The following is an 18,354-nucleotide window of genomic DNA, read 5'->3' on the forward strand; positions in this document are numbered from 1 at the left end:
TAGTCGGATTCATTAACCACTGAGCCATGACGGAAACTCCTGTACCATATCTTTTAACTTGATTCTTTTTTTTCTTTTCTTTTTACAGCCACACCTGCAGCATATGGAAGTTCCCAGGCTAGGTCAGCCACAGCCACAGCAACACCAGATCTGAGCAGCATCTGCGACCTACACCACAGCTCATGGCAGTGCTAGATCCTTAACCCACTGAGCGAGGCCAGAGAAGGAACCCATATCCTCATGGAACTAGTCGGGTTCTTAACCCACTGAGCCACAACAGGAACTCCTAACTTTATTCTTATAATCCTGTAAAATAACAAAAATACTACTACCCCTATTTTGCAGGTAAGATAACTGAGGCTCAGAGAAGTCAAGTAACTTGCCGATGTCACACAGATAGTATGTGTGCCAGGTTTTGTCTGCATTTAATCATTTTAACATTGGGCTTCTCAACAAAACACACAACAATCATAATCATAGAAGCAGCTGCTATTTAACAATGTCTGATTCTGTACTAAATACTTTCTCTACAATACATTAATCAATCCTCATGCCATGCCTGGGAGTAAACGAAGTGGTAGAGTTTTGAATGGTTTGTCCAAGGTCACACAGCAGAGGGAAGGGACATGAGCCCAGGAGTGCCCGCAAAGGCCAGCGCTGGCCCTCTTCACCCATCCCCCCTTGCCCATCCAGCAGGGGGAGCCATGGAAGGTCTCTGATGGGGGCCTTTGGGTTTGAACTCCCAGGACACACATATACCCATGCACACACATCACCTGCCTGTCCCCTCTGACCCCGTACCGTGGCTCTGGTTGTGTGTACTGGGCGTCCTGTGCTGCATCCACTGGGAGGGAGCCCCAAATCCAGCCCCTGTGCCAGCCGAAATCCGCACTCGATACACCTTGTTGGGCTGAAGTGAATTCAGCGTAAACTGCGTCTCATTCCCTGGCACCTCAGTGGAGAAAATCTGATCTGCTGGGACAGAAAAGACTGACTGCTGGGCGGCCACCTAAGGACCATGACTCCTAAACTCGGCTACACCAGCCCTTCTACCTCAGGTCCTGGTTCCTCGGTGCCCATCGGAGCCTGAGGCCTCTCAGCACTGACAGCTCAATGCCTGGACAGACTCGAATGATGGCATGCGCTCCCCACCTTCCCAGGAGCAGTCAATGACTGCCCCACACGCACTGGGGCAAGGGCACCAGGGGTTGGCTGTGAAGGCCATCAGGTACCGCCTGCCTTCCAGGGCCCCCAAGCCCTCTTCCTCACCCTCCCCTTCCCCCTCATCCTCACCCTGGCCCCCAACCACCTGCCTTGTCCCAACTCTTTATCCCTTTCGTACCCCCTCCTCTAGATTTGGGACATCTGCCCCAATCCCTCCCCCAGTGCCTCAGTTCCCCCAGTCCCACACGTACACCCCCCACCGCCCTATCCCTCATCCACTTTGTGAGTGGAAGGGACCCCAGGGATAACCTTCCACCGATACATTTCACAGATAATGAAACTAAGGCAGGGACACAACAGGATGAGCCCCGCAGCTGTAGAGGAGGTGGGGCTAGACTCCAGGTCTCCCCCTGTCTTGAGTTAGCCCCCTTTCACTCCTGCCCTCCCTACCGCCAGCCCACACGCCCCTTTTCCAGGTTCACCCTGCCCCACTCCACTGCTCTGCCTACCTTCCTCAGTCTCCCCACTGTTCAGCTTTGTTCAGGCCCCCAGCTGCTCTGACCCACCCTGCACATCAAGGATTCCCAGCCAGGTGGAGCCCCCGCACCTCGCCCCCACTCACCTTCCTTTCCCAAACCGTATTCTATCTTGTACTTCACCACCTGCCCATTGCTCAGGCTGGGAGGCAGGGGCAGCCACGCCACCCTGATGTCCGAGGGGTTGGGGCTGGACAGGGAGAGCTGGGGCGCTGCACTGGGGACTGAGACAGAAGAACATCAGCATGAGCTCTGTTCCACCGACGTGAAAGGTGAGGCTCAGGAGCGGTCAGAGACTTGCCCAGGTCACACAGCAAGTCAGAAGTTGGCCCAGGACCAGGATCTGAGGGAGGAAAGGGAGCCTCTCAGGGGAGCTCCAAGCTGCAGATGAGGGGATATCCTTCCCACCCTGAAGCCAGAAGGTGGTTGGGGGCACAATCTCCTACATCCACTGGGTTGTCACTGGCTCTTGCCTGACTGGCTGGTACGTGGGCGAGGAGGAGAAGAGCCATATCATACAGGCAATCATGAGAACTGGGCTCCAGTCCCAGCTACACTACTGACCTTGAGCAAGCCACTCATGTTCTGGGCCTCAGTTTCCCCAACTGTAAATTAGGGATAAGAACCCTGCTAATCCCCTTTCAGGGCACAAAAGATGATACAAGGTAGGGAAAAGCATCTTGGTGTACACTAGTAAAGAGAAGCTGAACTACCATCCCCAGGGAGTTCTCCGGGCCCCAAGGTGACCACTGCAGGTACAGAGGCCCTACCATCATCCAATGTGTGGACCAGCGCTGGGGTGGAGGTGCGGCTGGCCCCCAGCTGTGAGTAGGCCACCACATAGAACTCATAGTCTGTGTTGGGCTCCAGGTCCCGAACCTGTAGCTCAGTGGTGTCATTGTTCACGGCAAACTGGTATTCCACACTGTCCATGCCTAAGTGGTGACATAGGGGAGAAAGGATCAAAGGGTCTGTCATAGGGCCACCACCAGTGATCCAGCTGGAGGCTGCCTGGGGATCCTACATATTGTCCCACTCTCTGGAATAGCCTCTTTATAAATCATTCCAGATAATCTGAAGAGGAGAGAATACACTCTCCTGATTTCAACTTCCACTGTATTAATTCCTCCACTGGTTAGGAAGTTCTTTCTAGCGTCCAACTTAAGTGACTCCTGCTGCAGTTAAGCTGACTCCAGGAATGCCAAGGCAATTTTCCGTGGGAGGAAAAGCATCCTTTCCCACTTCTCATAACAAATTGTGGGTATGGGGAAAATGGCTAACCCATATCTACACAGGTCTCTCCTGTGGGCTCCCTCCCCACCCCACTCTATCCCCAAAGATACCAACCAGGCAACCCTTCTGTCAACCAATATGTGCCCCTCCCAATGCGCCCCTGCATAGGCTTTTGCTGGAGCTTCTTAGCCCCAGACATACCCCGTGCCTTCTGGTAGTGAAGGGAGAAACCGATGATCTGCTCGCTGTGCAGCTCGGGCCGCTCCCAGGCCACCAGCACAGTGGAACTGCTCAGGGGCGTGGCGGTGACCCGCGTGGGGGCGCTGGGCAGACCCTCGCGCACTACTACTGCCAGCTGCGCGGCGGCGCACGCCGTGCCCGCGTTGTTCTCGGCCACGCACTGGTAGTAGCCGGCATCCTGCAGGCCGATCTGCGTGATGACCAGGCTGCCGCCGCCGCCCTGCACCTTGACACGCCCGTTGGGCCGCAGCGGCGCCCCGTTGTGCAGCCACCGCAACGCGGGCCGCGGCTCACCCGATGCGCGGCACACGAAGCGCGCGGTGCTCGCCCTCGTCCGAGATAGCGCCTCGGGCGCCTGCGAGATGGCAGGAGCCGCTGTCGGAGGGGATGGGGAAGCTGACCACGAGCTCCGGCCGCTCCGGGCCCCGCCCCCAAATCCCCGACGAACTATGGCGTCCGCTCTACCTATTCTAACTCTCTCCCTGATTCACCCTTCCCCCCAAAATACTCTCGGCAGCGCAGCGCCAGCCCTCTTCACGCTTTTACTCTACCCCCACTCTCTCCCTCTCCCTGAGTTGTCCCCAGGCCTTCTCAGCCTCTCCTAAATACCCTGGCCCCTCGTGGATCTAACCCCGCGTCCGCACTTAGCCCTCTCTTCTCCCCCACCTCCCAGATCCCACACCTATCAGATTTACCCCTCTGCCAACCCTGTCCCCCAGTTTTCTCCACCCAAACCACTCCATCTCCTCCAGTAACCCCAGTCGCACCCCTCCCCCATTACCTGCGTTCACCCAGACCACCCCTCCACACCCCCAACCACCCAAGCCATGCCCTAATCACCCTTCTCCAACCCCGGCCTCCCTAGCCCCATCCTTTTTTATCCTCCAGCATACCCACTTGCCCATTTTCCCCCTCCCATCCCTCCTTTCCTCAGCCCCAGCTAACCAGCCTCAATCTGGTCTTCCTCACTCCTACTTCCGTGTCCTACACCCTGTCTCACTCTCCACCCTTCCTCACCCAGCACGCGGAGCTCGGCGGCGGCGGTGGCAAAGTCGCGCGTACGGGGCTTGTTGGCTCTGCAGACGTAGACGCCAGAGTGCCGGGGCTGTGCGCTGGTGATTAGCAAGTTGGTGCGGCCCAGGACGATGACATCGGTGGAGATAGGCTTCCCGTCTGCAGGAGGAGGGGAAGCGCTGGAGCGGAGGAGCTGAGGGCTGCCCTTCCATCCACTCTCGGGACCTGGAGGGCCCTCCACACCCCAGTTAAGAGAACACAGCAGGCTCAGTTTCTCCACTTGCTAGACCGGACCCCCTCTGAGCCCCAGTGTGTCTGTAAAATGGAGAGATAGTTCCTCACTGAAAGGGCTGCTCTGAGAGTGGAACGAATAAGTTCTGTGAAACGGCCTTGTACAATGCAGGCACATTACATGCGCTCAGTACACTGGTCATTGCCATTACTAGTCATTACCTGCTATCGTTAAATTCATTTCCCTCAAGAAGTACACACTCCTCCCATATGGTCTTAGCTCCCTGCTGTGATGAAAATATGTCTGGAAAGGTCTGGACCAGAACCAAAGATTTGAATAGGTGCAGACTTTTATCTTGATGTGAACTGAAAACCGTTTAAAAAGCCCTTGACTTCCGGACATGAACAGAAAATGCAGAAAAGGAATTCAAATGGCCAAGAGACAAAAAAGTGCTCAATTTTACCAAATCAAAGAAATGCACATCAAAACACAGATGTTCATGTTTACCTATCAAATTGGTAAATCTTTCAAATAGTATGTTGCAATGCCAGAGAAAGGGTAACTGATACAGGGGCTCCACCTTGACCTTGAAACCAGGGATTCCACCTGTGGGCACCCGTGCTGGGAAGCTGTGAGGAGCTGTGAACCCGGCTGATCACTGAAGTGTTAACTGTAATAGTGGACAACTGGCACCAACTAGCAACAACTAGCAAATTAAATTATGACTATATTCAAGTGATGGAATATCAGTTATTAAAAATCAGCTTTGGGGAGTTCCCTGGTGGTCCAGTGATTAGAACTTGGCACTTTCACTGCTGTGGCCCAGGTTCAATCCTGGTCTGGGAACTGAGATCCCACATCGAGCCTCTGCAACCAAAAAAAAAAAATTATTTTGGGGGAGTTCCCTTGTGGCACAGTGGGTAAGGGTCCAGCATTGTCACCACAGTGGCCCAGGTCACTGCTGTGGCTCAGGTTTGATCCCTGGCCTGGGAATTTCCACATGCCAAAGGCAAGGCCAAAAATATTTTTATTTTTTTGAAAAAGATTTAAAGATCAGGAGAAACTTATGATATACTGTTGAATGAAAATAGGACTTGGAACTGTAAATACAGCATGCTTTTAATTTTAAGGGAAAACGTACATGTGCACAGAAAAAAATCTGGAAGAAAATACACTCAATATGTTAACAATTTTATCTCTTGAATGGTGGGATTTTTCTGTTTGCTTTTCCCCAGTTTTCCACAATGAATACATAACAACTTTTGCCATCAGGAGAAAATACAACAACAAAAAAATTATACCCTTCCCCTGACTTAGTGGCGTAAGTTCCTGGAAAAGTACCCAGGGTCAGGAATGAAGTCCCTTTACAGCCCCTCTCTTCCCAGCCTCTGACCAGGAGTGCTATTAGCAGAGTTTCTCCAACTGAGATCCCAGAACCATAGGTGTCAGGACCTCTGGGACAGCAATTCTCAAATATTTGCTGTGCACACAAATCTCAGAATCGCAGGAGACCTTGTTAAGATGCAGAGGCCTGGGGCACCCCAGATTCTGCATTTCTAACCATGTCAGGAAAGTAGAAGGACCTCAGGCACTTGTTTAAGCATGGAGAATCCTGGGTCATGGAGTTCCCCCTTGTGGCTCAGCAGGTAGGTTAAGAATCTGACTAGTATCCATGAGAATGTGGGTTCATCTCCTGGCCTCGATCAGTGGGTTAAGGATCCCAGGTTGCTGGAAGCTGCGACATAGGTCACAGATGTGGCTCAGATCCCGAGTTGCTGTAGCTCCGATTTGACCCCTAGCCTGGAAACTTCCATGTGCTGCAGGTGTGGCCCAAATAAGGAAAAACAAAAGAAAAATCAAAAAAGAATCCTGGGTCATTACTCTCTGGATGTGAACTCCAGAGGGAGTCGGCAATTGTGAGAATCTCCCTGCATCATCTGATGCCGGGTCAGGATTTGAGAAATTCTGAGAATAGAACTTCTGGGCAACACCATAGGCTTACCCCAGTAATAGTACAAGGGTCCTGCTGGCCCCAGGATCTCCCTAACTAGGCAAGTTTCACAAGTCCAATGAGGCCAGGCAGGTCAGGGAGGCACAGATACCAGCACTGTTCTTTTTCATCAGCTTAGTGGGGGTACGTAGTTGTTTGGGTTATTATTTTTCTTTAAACTCTATGTATTCATCATTATATACTTTGGGGGGAGGGGCACACCTGAAGCATACAGAAGTTCCCGGGCCAGGGATGGAACCTGAGCTATAGCAGTAACCATGGTGAATCCTTAACCCACTGAACCACCAGGAAACTCCTATCATTATATACTCTTTTTTTAAAAAATCATTTTATATACTGAATACAAAAAGGAGGCAGTATAGGGTAAAGGTCTGAGCCAGGGAAGAAGGGTAAAGAGAGCTGGGTTTAAGACTTACTTCTGCCATTAACTTGGGACAAGTCACTTCTTATCAGCAAATGGAAATAAAAATAATCCTTGCTTTTCCTCCATACAGGGCTGTAGAGGGTGATGTACCAGAAAGAGAAAAGGCTCTAAAGTTTGGGTCCCAGCTTTCTACCTGCCTGAGCCTCAGTTTCCTCATCTGCCCACTGGAAATAATAGCCCTATCCTCTTCCAAGGGCTCCTGGAGGTTCCTGCAAGAGTGGGTTGTGTGTTCAGTAGACTATAAGGTGACGTTTGGCAGACATTCTCATTACCCTGATAGCATCTCCTATAATGCGGTCCCACTTGGCACTCATCACTTGCTGCCTGCTACTGTCAAGCCTCTCCTTGTGGATGTATGTTTATCTCCCTCTCACAGACTGAGTTCAGTTCTCTCTCATCCGGGGCTTTTATTCACTGTGCCCAATGTGAAGCCGGGCACAAAGGGGCAGCATACTGCGTGGGCCAGCAGAGGGTCTGAGTTCCACTGACTCGTGGGCACTTTTTCAGCTCTCACACATTCACTGCTGTGAGGACTGGAAATATGTGCGGTGGAGAACCGAGCCCAGTGCCCACCCTAGATAGGGTCTCAAGAGTGGTTTATTTTTTTCTTTTTAGGGCCGCACACATGGCATATGGAGGTTCCCAGGCTAGGGGTCAAATCTGAGCTGCAGCTGCCAGCCTACACCACAGCCACAGCGACTCAGGATCCAAGACGTGTTTTTGACCTACACCACAGATCACGGCAAAGCCAGATCCTTAACCCACCGAGCAAGGCCAGGGATCGAACCTGCAACCTCATGGACATGTATGTCAGGTTCTTAACCCACTGAGACAAAACGGAAACTCCTCAAGAGCAATTTTGTGAGTGGCAAACTTAGTGTGCTTGGGAAAGGAAACTTGCTACACGGATTGATGATTAATTTTGTCCAGGCTCCCCCACACACTCAGTCTTGGGAGAGGAGTTAGTTCCTGCCACACCAAAGGTCGGTGACCATGGTATGGTCACTCTTATCACTCCTCGACTTGGGGATGTGTGAGATGCCACACCCTTCCTCTCCCAGGCTCTCCAGTCCCCTCCCTCCACTTACCCTGTCGGACCCAGGACACGATAGGGGTGGGGTCAGCCGAGGCCACACACTCCATCACCACGCTCTGGCCGGACACCACTGTGGTGTTCTCCGGGGCCGCCACAATGACCACATCCTGCACCCCAGTGGATAGCAGAGACCCTGGAGAGAGGGCAGGCCAGCAGGCAGCCTTACCATTGGCGTCGTTACATGCAGCACCTCACCTGATGTTCACATTCATCTGGTGAGGCAGGTGGGGCACGGTTCCCTCTGACAGGTGGGGAAAGCAGCAGTACTGGGACTGGAAGTCAGCTCTTTCTCTCAGAGCCAGGAGAGGAATAACCTGGCTGCTGACACACCACCTCCACTCTTCCCTGCCAGATCAAACCCACCCTCCAGGCAGAAGACCAACAGGGTCAAGAGTAGACTTGGGAGTCTGGACTTGGAGTCAACAGTCATAGTTTCTAGTTCCGGCAAGTCCCTTCTCCAGAGGACCTCGGTTCCTACGTGGGAAAGGCAGGGGATTGGGCTCAAGTTTCTGCCAGCTTGGCAGCCCCTTGAGCACTGATTCCCTGCCAAGTTCTCTGTGTAACTCTGGGTCCCTGGGTCAACATGATGAATACCCAGTTTGTCCAGCAGGTGGAGGTAAAGACCCTGGGCACTGGAGGGCGCCTGAACTAGACTCAGGGCGGCTCATCAGCTAAGCCCCAGCAGGTGGGGTGGGAGTGGAGGTAGAGTGGATGAGGAGGGGGGTGGGAGGAGCTGTGTGGCGGCGAGGTGGAGGCGGGTAGATGCCACGGGAAAGGGAGGTAAGTCAGAGGCCCTTGGGGGGAGGACTAAAGTGAGATCTATTGAGCATCTGCAGGGCACCAGGTACTTCCTAATCTCATCTCAGCTGTTTGCGTCACGTCCCTGAGCTGGACATTTGATAAGGAGCCCAGGGTCACACAGATGGTAAGTAGAGAAGCTAGGATTCAAACCAGGTCATTTTGACCCTAAAGCCTGTCTTCTTCTAACTCCATCCCACTGGGAAGGGAGCTTTTCAGAGAAATGGAGAGAACAGGAGCCCAGACTCCTGGAAGTTGAATTCACAGTGCACAAAAATCCCCCAATGGCAGAGCCCTCAGGGCGCACAGAGGGCAGGGGACCAGGGCTTCAGGGCACCAACACCCCTCCACAGACGCCTCACCTCCCTGCCCCCGTCTCCAACCCTGGACTCTCCATTCAACCCACGGGAACACAGAGCCTCTGCAGGAAAAGAGCCCTGGACCAGGAGCTGGGCCCCGCCCCAGCACTATCTCTGCGCTTCTGGGTGGCACTGCCTTCTCTAGGCTTCATCACCTCACCCGTCACCTATTTGAAGGCAGGTCTTGGACCACTTGAGGCCTCTCCCAGGTCTGAGATGACTGACTCCAGAAACCCCACGGTTTCCCCACCCAGCCAGCCCCCTTACCTCTGCGGGCCACACGGAGTAGGGCCTCTTGGCTAATGTGCTGGTGGGCTGAGTTGGTGGCCACGCAGCGGTAGGAGCCTGCATCATCCTCCTGAACGTCCAGGATCTGGAGGACCCCATTGGGTAGCGTGATGAGCCTTGGGAAGGGGGAGAGGGCACCTGTAAGATGGGCAGGAGCTCCACAGGGAGGGTGGTGTGCCCACTATCCTGGACCCACCTCCCCCTCCAGCCTGAGAAACCTCCAGCTCCTCATCTTCAAGCTTCATTCGTAATAAAAGAAAATGCAAATTAAAACTACAAGATACCATTTTTACCTATCAGGTTAGCAAGGTCGAGAGGTTTAATAACACTCTTTGTGGATAAGGGGACGGGGGAGGGCAGTCTTGTCTTGTTAGTGGCCGTGCCAATCAATACACCCTCTTTCGGAGTTCCTGTTGTGGCTCAGCTGGTGAAGAACCTGCCTAGTATCTGTGAGGATGTGCGTTCGATCTGGCCTCATTCGGTGGGTTAAGGATCCAGTGTTGCTGCAATCCACGGTGTAGGTTGTAGATGTGGCTTGGATCTGGTGTTGCTGTGGCTGTGGTGTAGGCCAGCAGCTGCAGCTCCAAATCGACCCCTAGCCTAAGAACTTCCATATGCCGCGGGCACGGCTCTCAAAAAAAAAAAAAAAAAATACACCCTCTTTCAAGGCAGGTGGATAAAATCTTAAAATCAAAATCGCCATGGGCCTTTTGACCCAGCAACATCACTTCGAGGACTTCATCGCACATATATTCTGATACATGTACTCCAAAGCATGTCTAATGATAGTCCCTCCAGCACTGTCTGTATAATAGCAAAAGGCTGGAAGCAATCCAAGTGTCCATCTGTAGGGTGGGAACTACCTAAATCAGTTTGGGCACATTCATACAATGGAATGCTAGGCAGCTGTTAAAAGGAGGCGGCTCCATGTGTGTTGATATATGACCATCTCCAAAATATGTACCGTGCAGAACAGTGTGGGGGAGGTGCACAGACACGTATATGCTTGCACTGAATGTCCCTGGTAACAGGGATTGTGCCTGAGGAGGGATCCTGGGAGCTGTCAGTGGGAGGAGACCTACTTTTTCTATTCACCTTCTATACAGTTTGAATCTGTTTACTCCCTGCCTATTGCACCTCCCCTTTCTCTTGATAAAAGCCCTTCTATTCACACTATCTCATCTGACCCTGGAAAAAAAGCCCAAGAGACACAGGGGATCACAATCTTCATTTTATTGATGTCAAAACGAAGTCCTGGAGGGAGCAGGCTATTTTGCCAGGATCTCACAGCTGGAGGAGGGTTAAAACTAGAACCCAGGTTTCTGGTGCTGGGTTCCCTGTTCTTAGCGGCTGCCTGTCTCAGCAGCTGTTAGATGGCTGAGAAGGCCAATGAAAGGGAGGTGGTCCCCAGCAAGCCCCAATCAACATGTACATGAGGATGGACGAGGGTGGTATTCTCGGTCCTTTTGGCTAGAGTGTTGGAAAGAAGTTTGGGCTAGAAGGGCCAGGCAGGAAGTATCTATGGGGGCTAGGGAGTAGGAGAGCAGAACAGGCTCTGGCCCAAGGAGGGAGGGAACGGGGCTTCCCTAACCTTCTAACTGGGATCCCTGCTAGAAGCTTGAGGGTGAGAGTTCTAGTTTCTCACTGGAACAAATGGTGCTGCCCCCTGGATATAGGCTGGACCAAGGTCAGGGAGGGGATGGGGCAGCTGGGCACTTGGTTAAGATCTCTTGGCTCATGGGGAAAGAAGAGTATGAGAAAATCTAAACACAGAAGAGGAGAACTAGCTCAAGGGTATTGGAAAAGAATTCTGGCCACAAGCCTGGAAATCTGCTGTGGTCCCAAGACTTAAAGTAAAAACATAAACCTGCATCAGTCCTTCCCTCATCCCACATGCAAAGCCACTTCTGTACCAGCGTCTTGCCCTCAGCTCCAAAAGCTGCCCACATCAGAGCTGGGGCCAGCAGAGGAGAAGGGACAAGGAGCCACAAGGTGGCTGGAGTTAAAATCCCAGACCAAGACCCGGGCTGCTGCCATGGAAAATGTGATGGGGAAGGACATGTAGGACCCATCTGAGAAACAAGGACCCCGTCCCCAACCAGGTCTCCTTCACCTAACATTTTCTGCCTCTAAGATGCTTCCCCCTCCCTCAGTCTAGCTAGCTGACTATGCCAGCAGGGTCCCTGCCAGGAGCTGCCCACAATTCCTAACTCCAGTTTCCCAGTCTTTCCAGGGAGACTGCTCCAGCTACCCAAGAGCTGATATTTCCTTCGGCAAGTAGCGTTGCCTTAACTATGTGTTGAATGAACAAATGGACAAGTGAATAAATGAGTGAAAGGATGTATACCTTTCCCTGGGTTGGTGCTCTTGCTGCAGGCAACAGAATCAAGCTGGAGTCACTTCTAGTATTCATCTAAAATCTTTTCTGCTTTGTTAAAATGTGGGGTTTTTTGTTTGTTCGTTTTGCTTTTTAGGGCCACACCTGCAGCATATGGAGGTTCCCAGGCTAGGGGTCAAATCAGAGCTGTGGCTACCGGCCTACGCCAGAGCCACAGCAATGCTGGATCTGAGCCACGTCTGCGACCTACACCACAGCTCATGGCAACGCTGGATCCTTAACCTGCTGGGCAAGGCCAGGGATCGAACCCACAACCTCATGGTTCCTAGTCGGGTTCGTTTCCGCTGCGCCACAATGGGAACTCCTAAAATGTGTTTTTAAAAGCCCTGTCCTTGGAAGGATGTCCAGGACATATCGGTTAGTGGGGGAGGGGAAATCACAAAACAGTTTATGAAGCAATTCTATTTTTGGAAAATAGGCAAATGATATGTTAGGAAGTGCGCAGAAGAAGTCAAGGGTGGGAAAGCACACGTCATTCATGAAGGTTTTCTCTGAGAGTGGGATTAGTGGGACTCTGTTGTGTCTTATTTTTGTTACAGTGAATATAGTTTGGAACTATAAAACTTTTTTAAAAAATTAATGGAAAAAAGCATGTGTCCCTGTACACTTTGTTCTATAACTCCTGGATCTAATATAAAAGCAGCTGTGGCAGAGTGGAGAGAATTGGTTCCAACATATGTGATCTTTAGCAAGTGTCACCACATGCCAGGCCTCAGGTTTCTCATTTGAAAAATGGGTTTGATAATTCCTGCCTACTTCACCACCCCAACCCTGTTAATATATTAGGGGCTCACATTAGATAATGTCATGGCTCAGTGGTTAATGAATCTGACTAGGGACCATAAGGTTTCGGGTTCAATCCCTGCCCTTGCTCAGTGGGTTAACGATCCGGTGTTGCCGTGAGCTGTGGTGTAGGTTGCAGACGAGGCTCGGATCCCACGTTGCTGTGGCTGTGGCGTAGGCCAGCAGCTATGGCTCCAATTCGACCCCTAGCCTGGGAACCTCTATATGCTGCGGGAGCGGCCCAAGAAATAGCAAAAAGCCAAAAAGCCAAAAAAAAAAAAAAAAGATAATGGTAATAGCCATCTCTGTTCAGTTGGTAGGTGAATCTTTCCCTTGAAGTTGGTGTATTTTATCCTTTTACAACTAATTCAAATTGCAAATGAAGCAAGTTACTTATAGAATGCAAAGCAAACTCTATCTAAAAGGGAGAGGTCATTCCCTTCCAAGCTGAGCTTGAGCCTGCTGCTCCTCCCCGCAAAAGGCCACTGAGACCCAGGGATTCAAGAACACAGAAGAAATGACACAGTGGCACTGACTCTCCTGAGGGGCAAGAAGCCTCCACCCCGAACTGTTCAGAGATCCACTCAGGGAAAGGGACACTAGCCGAGGGTCATGGGAGGTTGACAGACTGATGGGCCCTGGGAGGTGGGTAGGGCAGAAAATTGCACTGGGAGCTTGCAGCAATTAAGTCTATTAGTGTGGCGGTTTTAAAGTTGAGTGAATGGTGATAACAAGGTGATTTCAAGTGGATCCTGGCGTACGTTTTTATTCCAGAGGTTGTATATTTATTTTTATGGCTGTCTTCTATTTATGGTCACTGTTGCTGGTTTTTTATTTGACTGCAGTGAGCTAACGTTCCTTTTTAATATGAGTTAAGGTTACAAAAGAGAGAAATGATTAAAGAAATGTACAAAGTCAGTGATTGTATAAATGTGTTGGGGTGGCCAAAATTATGAAGAGGGTTTGTAAATGCCTGGGATTTGGGAACAGTGCCCTCATTGATTACTGGTTCCCATGGAAGAAAAATTATCCCCTATCATTAGAAATTAGTATAAGTAGCAGGGAATTGCCTCAGGATCTAATCTTGACCATCAGTTCCCAAAATATGCACACAAACCCTGACAGAATGTGCTTATTAACTGTACATGTGCACAGCCTACACCAAGGCATATGGTCTCCTTCAAACCACTGGGCTGAGTTTATGAATAGCATATTTGTACAAGAACTATATCTGGGCATGTGTAAAAACACATACCTTGGGCATAATCAAGTTGCTGTTTTAGATATTTCTTTATTCCCCCTACACACAATGTGCTGGGACATGTGAGCCCAGCTTATTTATAGATGAGGATCACTTTTCAGAGGACTTAGGGGCAAATACTCCCAGAGCCCAGGAACTGGCAGCTCCAGCCTCCAGGGAGACGCCTATGGTGTCCTGGGATGATGCCTGGACTAGATGGTGGGCGGTGAGGGAACCATTCTGATTGCTGGGAAACTTTGGGGAAGTAACTTCTCTGCTCTGAGCATAGCTGGACCACCCAATCTCTAAGCTCACCTGTAGCTGGAACCTCTTCAGACCCTGCAGCTTCCCCATCCCAACCACCAAATCACAAGAGGCTCTTGTGTCATTCACACCGGGGCTCTGGCATGCGATACTCTTGGCATGAGCAGTGTGACCTGAGGCAGTGACTTCTGTCTCTGATCCTCAGTGCTCTCATTTGATAATGCACATAATATCTGCCATAGCCAAATATACAGACCTGAAAGGAGGCTTCTTATGTATTAAGTAGAAAAAAAAACATCGTAATAAAATGCTAGTTTTGTTTTCTTAAAAAAAGAGAACTGAACAAAAATCCTAGTTGGTACAATATAATGCAAAATTTTAAATAGAATTCTTATAAACACACAGAAGAAAAGTCCAGAGGATCCCCACCCAGCACAGTGGGTTAAAAGGATCCAGCATTGCCCCAGCTGTGGCATAACTTGGAGCTGCAGCTCAGATCTGCTCCCCTGTTCGATGAACTCCATATGCCCCATGGGGTGGCCAAAAAAGAAAAAAGAAAGAAAGAAAAGCATAAAGGCTTTCTACAGGTGATAGGATGACGAGTAATTTTTCTTTCTTCTTTTTTGTTTTTGTGAATTTGGAAAATGCATCTAACATGAATAGAAATTAAAAGTACATAGAGGAAAATATGAAAAGTAAGCAACACTTACTTTGAAGGATGATGAGAAGGATTAAGTGGAGCCTCTTGTGACTTAAGGCAGGGAGAGTTTCTGCTCCCAGCCTCTCTGGAGGCTGCCCCAGGAGTAGGCTCCCACTTGGTTCTCACCCAGCAACTCCCAGAAGTGTCCACCAAACAGTGGGGAGAAGCCCCACATTTGGAAGGCACACGACTTAAAATGTCAGCGCTAGAAAGGCTGGGTTAGCACCCCCAAGGTCCCCTCCCTAGAAGGCTCATTCCTGGAATATTAACAGGGTTCCTGCAAGTGGGGTCTGGGCAAAGAAGACTAGGAAGTCTTTTGTTCAACAAGTTCAAAGGTTTCTCAGTACAAGGCTTCTCAGGGTCCTGTCAACTCCGAGAGAGAGAGATCTACAGGCAGTTTCCTGATCTTATTTGACCACAGAATACTTTTTCCCCCCAGAATCATCTTTAGGGACTAATGTTCTAAAAAGAACACATTTTGGAAACCATGATCTGATGCAATTATTTCTTTCCCCTGCCCCCTTTGTTATTTTTTATTTTTTGCTTTTTAGGGCCACCTATGGCACGTGGACGTTCCCAGGCTAGGGGTTGAATCAGAGCTACAGCTGCTGGCCTACACCACAGCCACAGCAATGCAGGATCCAAGCCAGGTCTACAACCTATGCCACAGTTCATGGCAATGCCAGGGATTGAACCTGTGTCCTCCTGGATACTAGTCGTCGGATTCATTTCCACTGAGCCATGACAGGAACTCCGCCCCCCCCCCCTAATTTTATAGATGGGGAGAATGAAGCTGAGTGAGAAGTGACTTGCTGAGGACCAGTCAGGCTGACTGATTACCAAGGCAACAGAATCACTTTTATCTTGACCTCTCACCTTTCATCTCCCTTACAACTGAAGAGACGTGACCTGGGGCTTTTCTATCTAGAAGTTTACAGTTTCATCCCTACCTAGACAGGGACAAAAGTCAGAGGAGCTGGGACAACTCAATACACTGAAGACAGGTTAGTTCCAGGGCAGAGATCTGGCAACCAATGTTTCTGAGCCTAAGGAACCCACCTCCACCAGGAGAGGAGAGAGTGAGCTGGTAACTACAGCTAGAGAGATGCAGGGAGAGGACTGCAGGGTGGCTGGGAAAGGCCTTTGGAGCCACATTTCACAGGACCCATTCCGAGACCACAGAAGCAAACGAGCCTTGGGTTTTCTGGACACGCTGTGTGTACGCCTGGGCCTTACCAGGAGGCTGCACTAGGGATCAGGTCCTGGGTCAAGCCTCTGCTTCTCCCCTGCCCTGGAAACCTTTCCCTGGGATTTCTCTCCTACCAATGTGGGGAGAGGGGCAGGTGAAACAGGAAGGACCTCCACAACCCATTTATCAGATACCGCACACCAGTGGATAGAACTGAGAGAAGAGAAATTACGCATCTGGGGTAGAAACGCCAGAGGAACCTGCCAAGGGAAACCCTCCCAGCAGTCTCCAGGCCCTGAGTGGACAAGAAACATTCTGCCAGTGACTCACTGTGTGGCCTTGGACAAAGCACAGCTCCTCTCTGGCCCTTGGTCTCTTTCTCAATAAAGCAAGTGGTTGGACTCCACATGCTCTGAAGGACTCGATCACTGCTCTCTACCCAAGCCTTACAGCTTGGTGGGAGGCTCTCCTCCCAGGGTGCAAAACCTTCTTGCTCAGCTTCTCTTTGGAAGCAGAAATGAGCTGAGTGTCAGGTGGTTGTGGGCTCCTAAGTCAGTCTGGGCAAATGGAGCCACCCTGACTCTAAGAATCCCAGTTCCTGAGCACATCCCAGAGCCTGCCCTATCTGCCTCCTGGGGACTCTGCCCTACTCCCCCATAGGACACTCACCGCAGCTCCTCGGGCACCGTCACCTGGTCCTTCTCCCAAGTAATGACGGGTGCTGGCAGCCCTTCAATGTGGCACTGAAACCGGGCAGTCCCATTCTCCTCCACAGTCTGAGACTCCGGATGCAGGGAGAAGCCTGAGAGCACTGGGGACAGAAAGAGTGAGAAAGCGTAGGGAGGAGTTCCCGTCGTGGCTCAGTGGTTAATGAATCCCACTAGGAACCATGAGGTTGCAGGTTCGATACCTGGCCTTGCTCAGTGCGTTAAGGATCTGGTGTTGCCATGAGCTATGGTGTAGGTCGGATGGCGGCTTGGATCCCACATTGCTGTGGCTGTGGCTGTGGCTGGTAGCTACAGCTCCAATTAGACCCCTAGCCTGGGAACCTCCATATGCCGCGGGAGCGGCTCAAGAAAAGGCAAAAAGACAAAAAAAAAAAAAAGAGAGAGAGAGAGAGAAAGCGTAGGGACAGGAGAGGAACACGAGAAGGGACCCAGCAAACACAGCCAGTGAAACACACATGGACACAGAGACACAGGGTGACAGGAACACAAGCAGCGCAAATTCAGAGTTATGGAGAACAGTTGGAAAAAGGCCATTGGAGAAGTGGTGATGACTGGTCAGATGCTGAAGGCAGAATGAATTCTGAAGTCCCTCTGCCTTACATCGCTTTATGGTCAAACTACAGTGAGATGTACATTTCTTCTGGCCCTCAAATTATTTCATGGTGATTTGTCTCTCCTGAGATCCCCCCAAGTGACAGGCTGGACAATGCGGCTCTACTCCACACAGCCACCGCCATGGGTGTGGGGAGCACCTTTGTGGTGCAGACACTCTTAAGAACCTCTCTGGGGGAGTCCCCATCGTGGCATAGCAGAAACAATTCTGACTGGGAACCATGAGGTTTCGGGTTCAATCCCTGGCTTCATTCAGTGGGTTAAGGATCCAGTGTTGCTGTGAGCTGTGGTGTAGGTCACAGACACGGCTTAGATCCTGTGTCGCTGTGGCTCTGGCAGAGGCCAACAGCTGTGGCTCCAAATGGACCCCTAGCCTGGGAACCTCCATGTGCCTCAAGTGCAGCCCTAAAAAAAAAAAAAAAAGAACCTCTGGCAGGCTTCCTAGAGGACAGCATAAGTCTAGATGCTCGAATTCATAGGGAAAGGAAGAGAAAGAAGAGAGGTTTGGGGAAGACGTGGGACTACTGAACACTGAGGCTGACAATGCCAGGAAGGGACCCACTGAGCAGGTGGGAGGCAGGGAAAAGGGAGGGGCTGGGAGACAAGCTTTTGTGCAAGTAACTGAAGGGTGGACCCCACTTCCCACACCCCACGACTCGTGGGTCTCAGCTCAGCCTCTAGGTCGCACTTACTGGCAAGCTTGACCACTGCAGCCTGGCTGGCCACCACTCCAAGGGGGCTATGGGCCAGGCAGGAATAGCTGCCCTCAAGGACCTCTGAGGCCCCAAGGGCTGCCTCACCACTGCCATCGGGTGCCGGCAGCTGGGACAGCCACAGGGAGCCATTGGGTAGCAGGCGAAGGTGGTCATGCTCAGGCAGGGGGCCTCCATCCTTGCTCCATGTGATGCTGGTGGGGGGTCCGGCGGCCACCGCCCCCAGGCTGCAGTCCAGCACAGTGGCTTGTTCTGGGGCCAGGATCACCTGCAGCGGCCCGGCTCCACAGCTCAGGGACACCGTCGTCTCCTGGGGCAATGGCTGCACCCCT

At 51.3% G+C, this 18,354-nt stretch overlaps 1 protein-coding gene across 7 annotated transcripts in view; it reads right to left on the reverse strand.

Moving 5' to 3' along the window:
* IGDCC4 (immunoglobulin superfamily DCC subclass member 4) overlaps positions 1-18,354 on the reverse strand; it is a 40,292-nt gene that overhangs the window by 11,585 nt on the left and 10,353 nt on the right. For 5 of the 7 annotated variants that reach the window (XM_047767099.1, XM_047767092.1, XM_047767097.1 and 2 more), the window contains exons 2-10: positions 18,002-18,352; positions 16,639-16,780; positions 9,375-9,511; positions 7,943-8,083; positions 4,191-4,346; positions 3,135-3,548; positions 2,471-2,635; positions 1,787-1,924; positions 802-972 (exon numbers count right to left, since the gene is read on the reverse strand). In XM_047767099.1, coding sequence (XP_047623055.1) covers positions 802-972; positions 1,787-1,924; positions 2,471-2,635; positions 3,135-3,548; positions 4,191-4,346; positions 7,943-8,083; positions 9,375-9,511; positions 16,639-16,780; position 18,002 — 1,465 coding nt within the window. In that variant the 5' untranslated portion in view covers positions 18,003-18,352. The remainder of the gene's footprint in view (positions 1-801; positions 973-1,786; positions 1,925-2,470; positions 2,636-3,134; positions 3,549-4,190; positions 4,347-7,942; positions 8,084-9,374; positions 9,512-16,638; positions 16,781-18,001; positions 18,353-18,354) is intronic. The other 2 variants (XM_047767094.1, XM_047767095.1) reach the window with 2 other exon arrangements.

Source organism: Phacochoerus africanus, chromosome 2 (assembly GCF_016906955.1).
Source record: "Phacochoerus africanus isolate WHEZ1 chromosome 2, ROS_Pafr_v1, whole genome shotgun sequence".
In the NCBI taxonomy this organism is placed as follows: domain Eukaryota; kingdom Metazoa; phylum Chordata; class Mammalia; order Artiodactyla; family Suidae; genus Phacochoerus; species Phacochoerus africanus.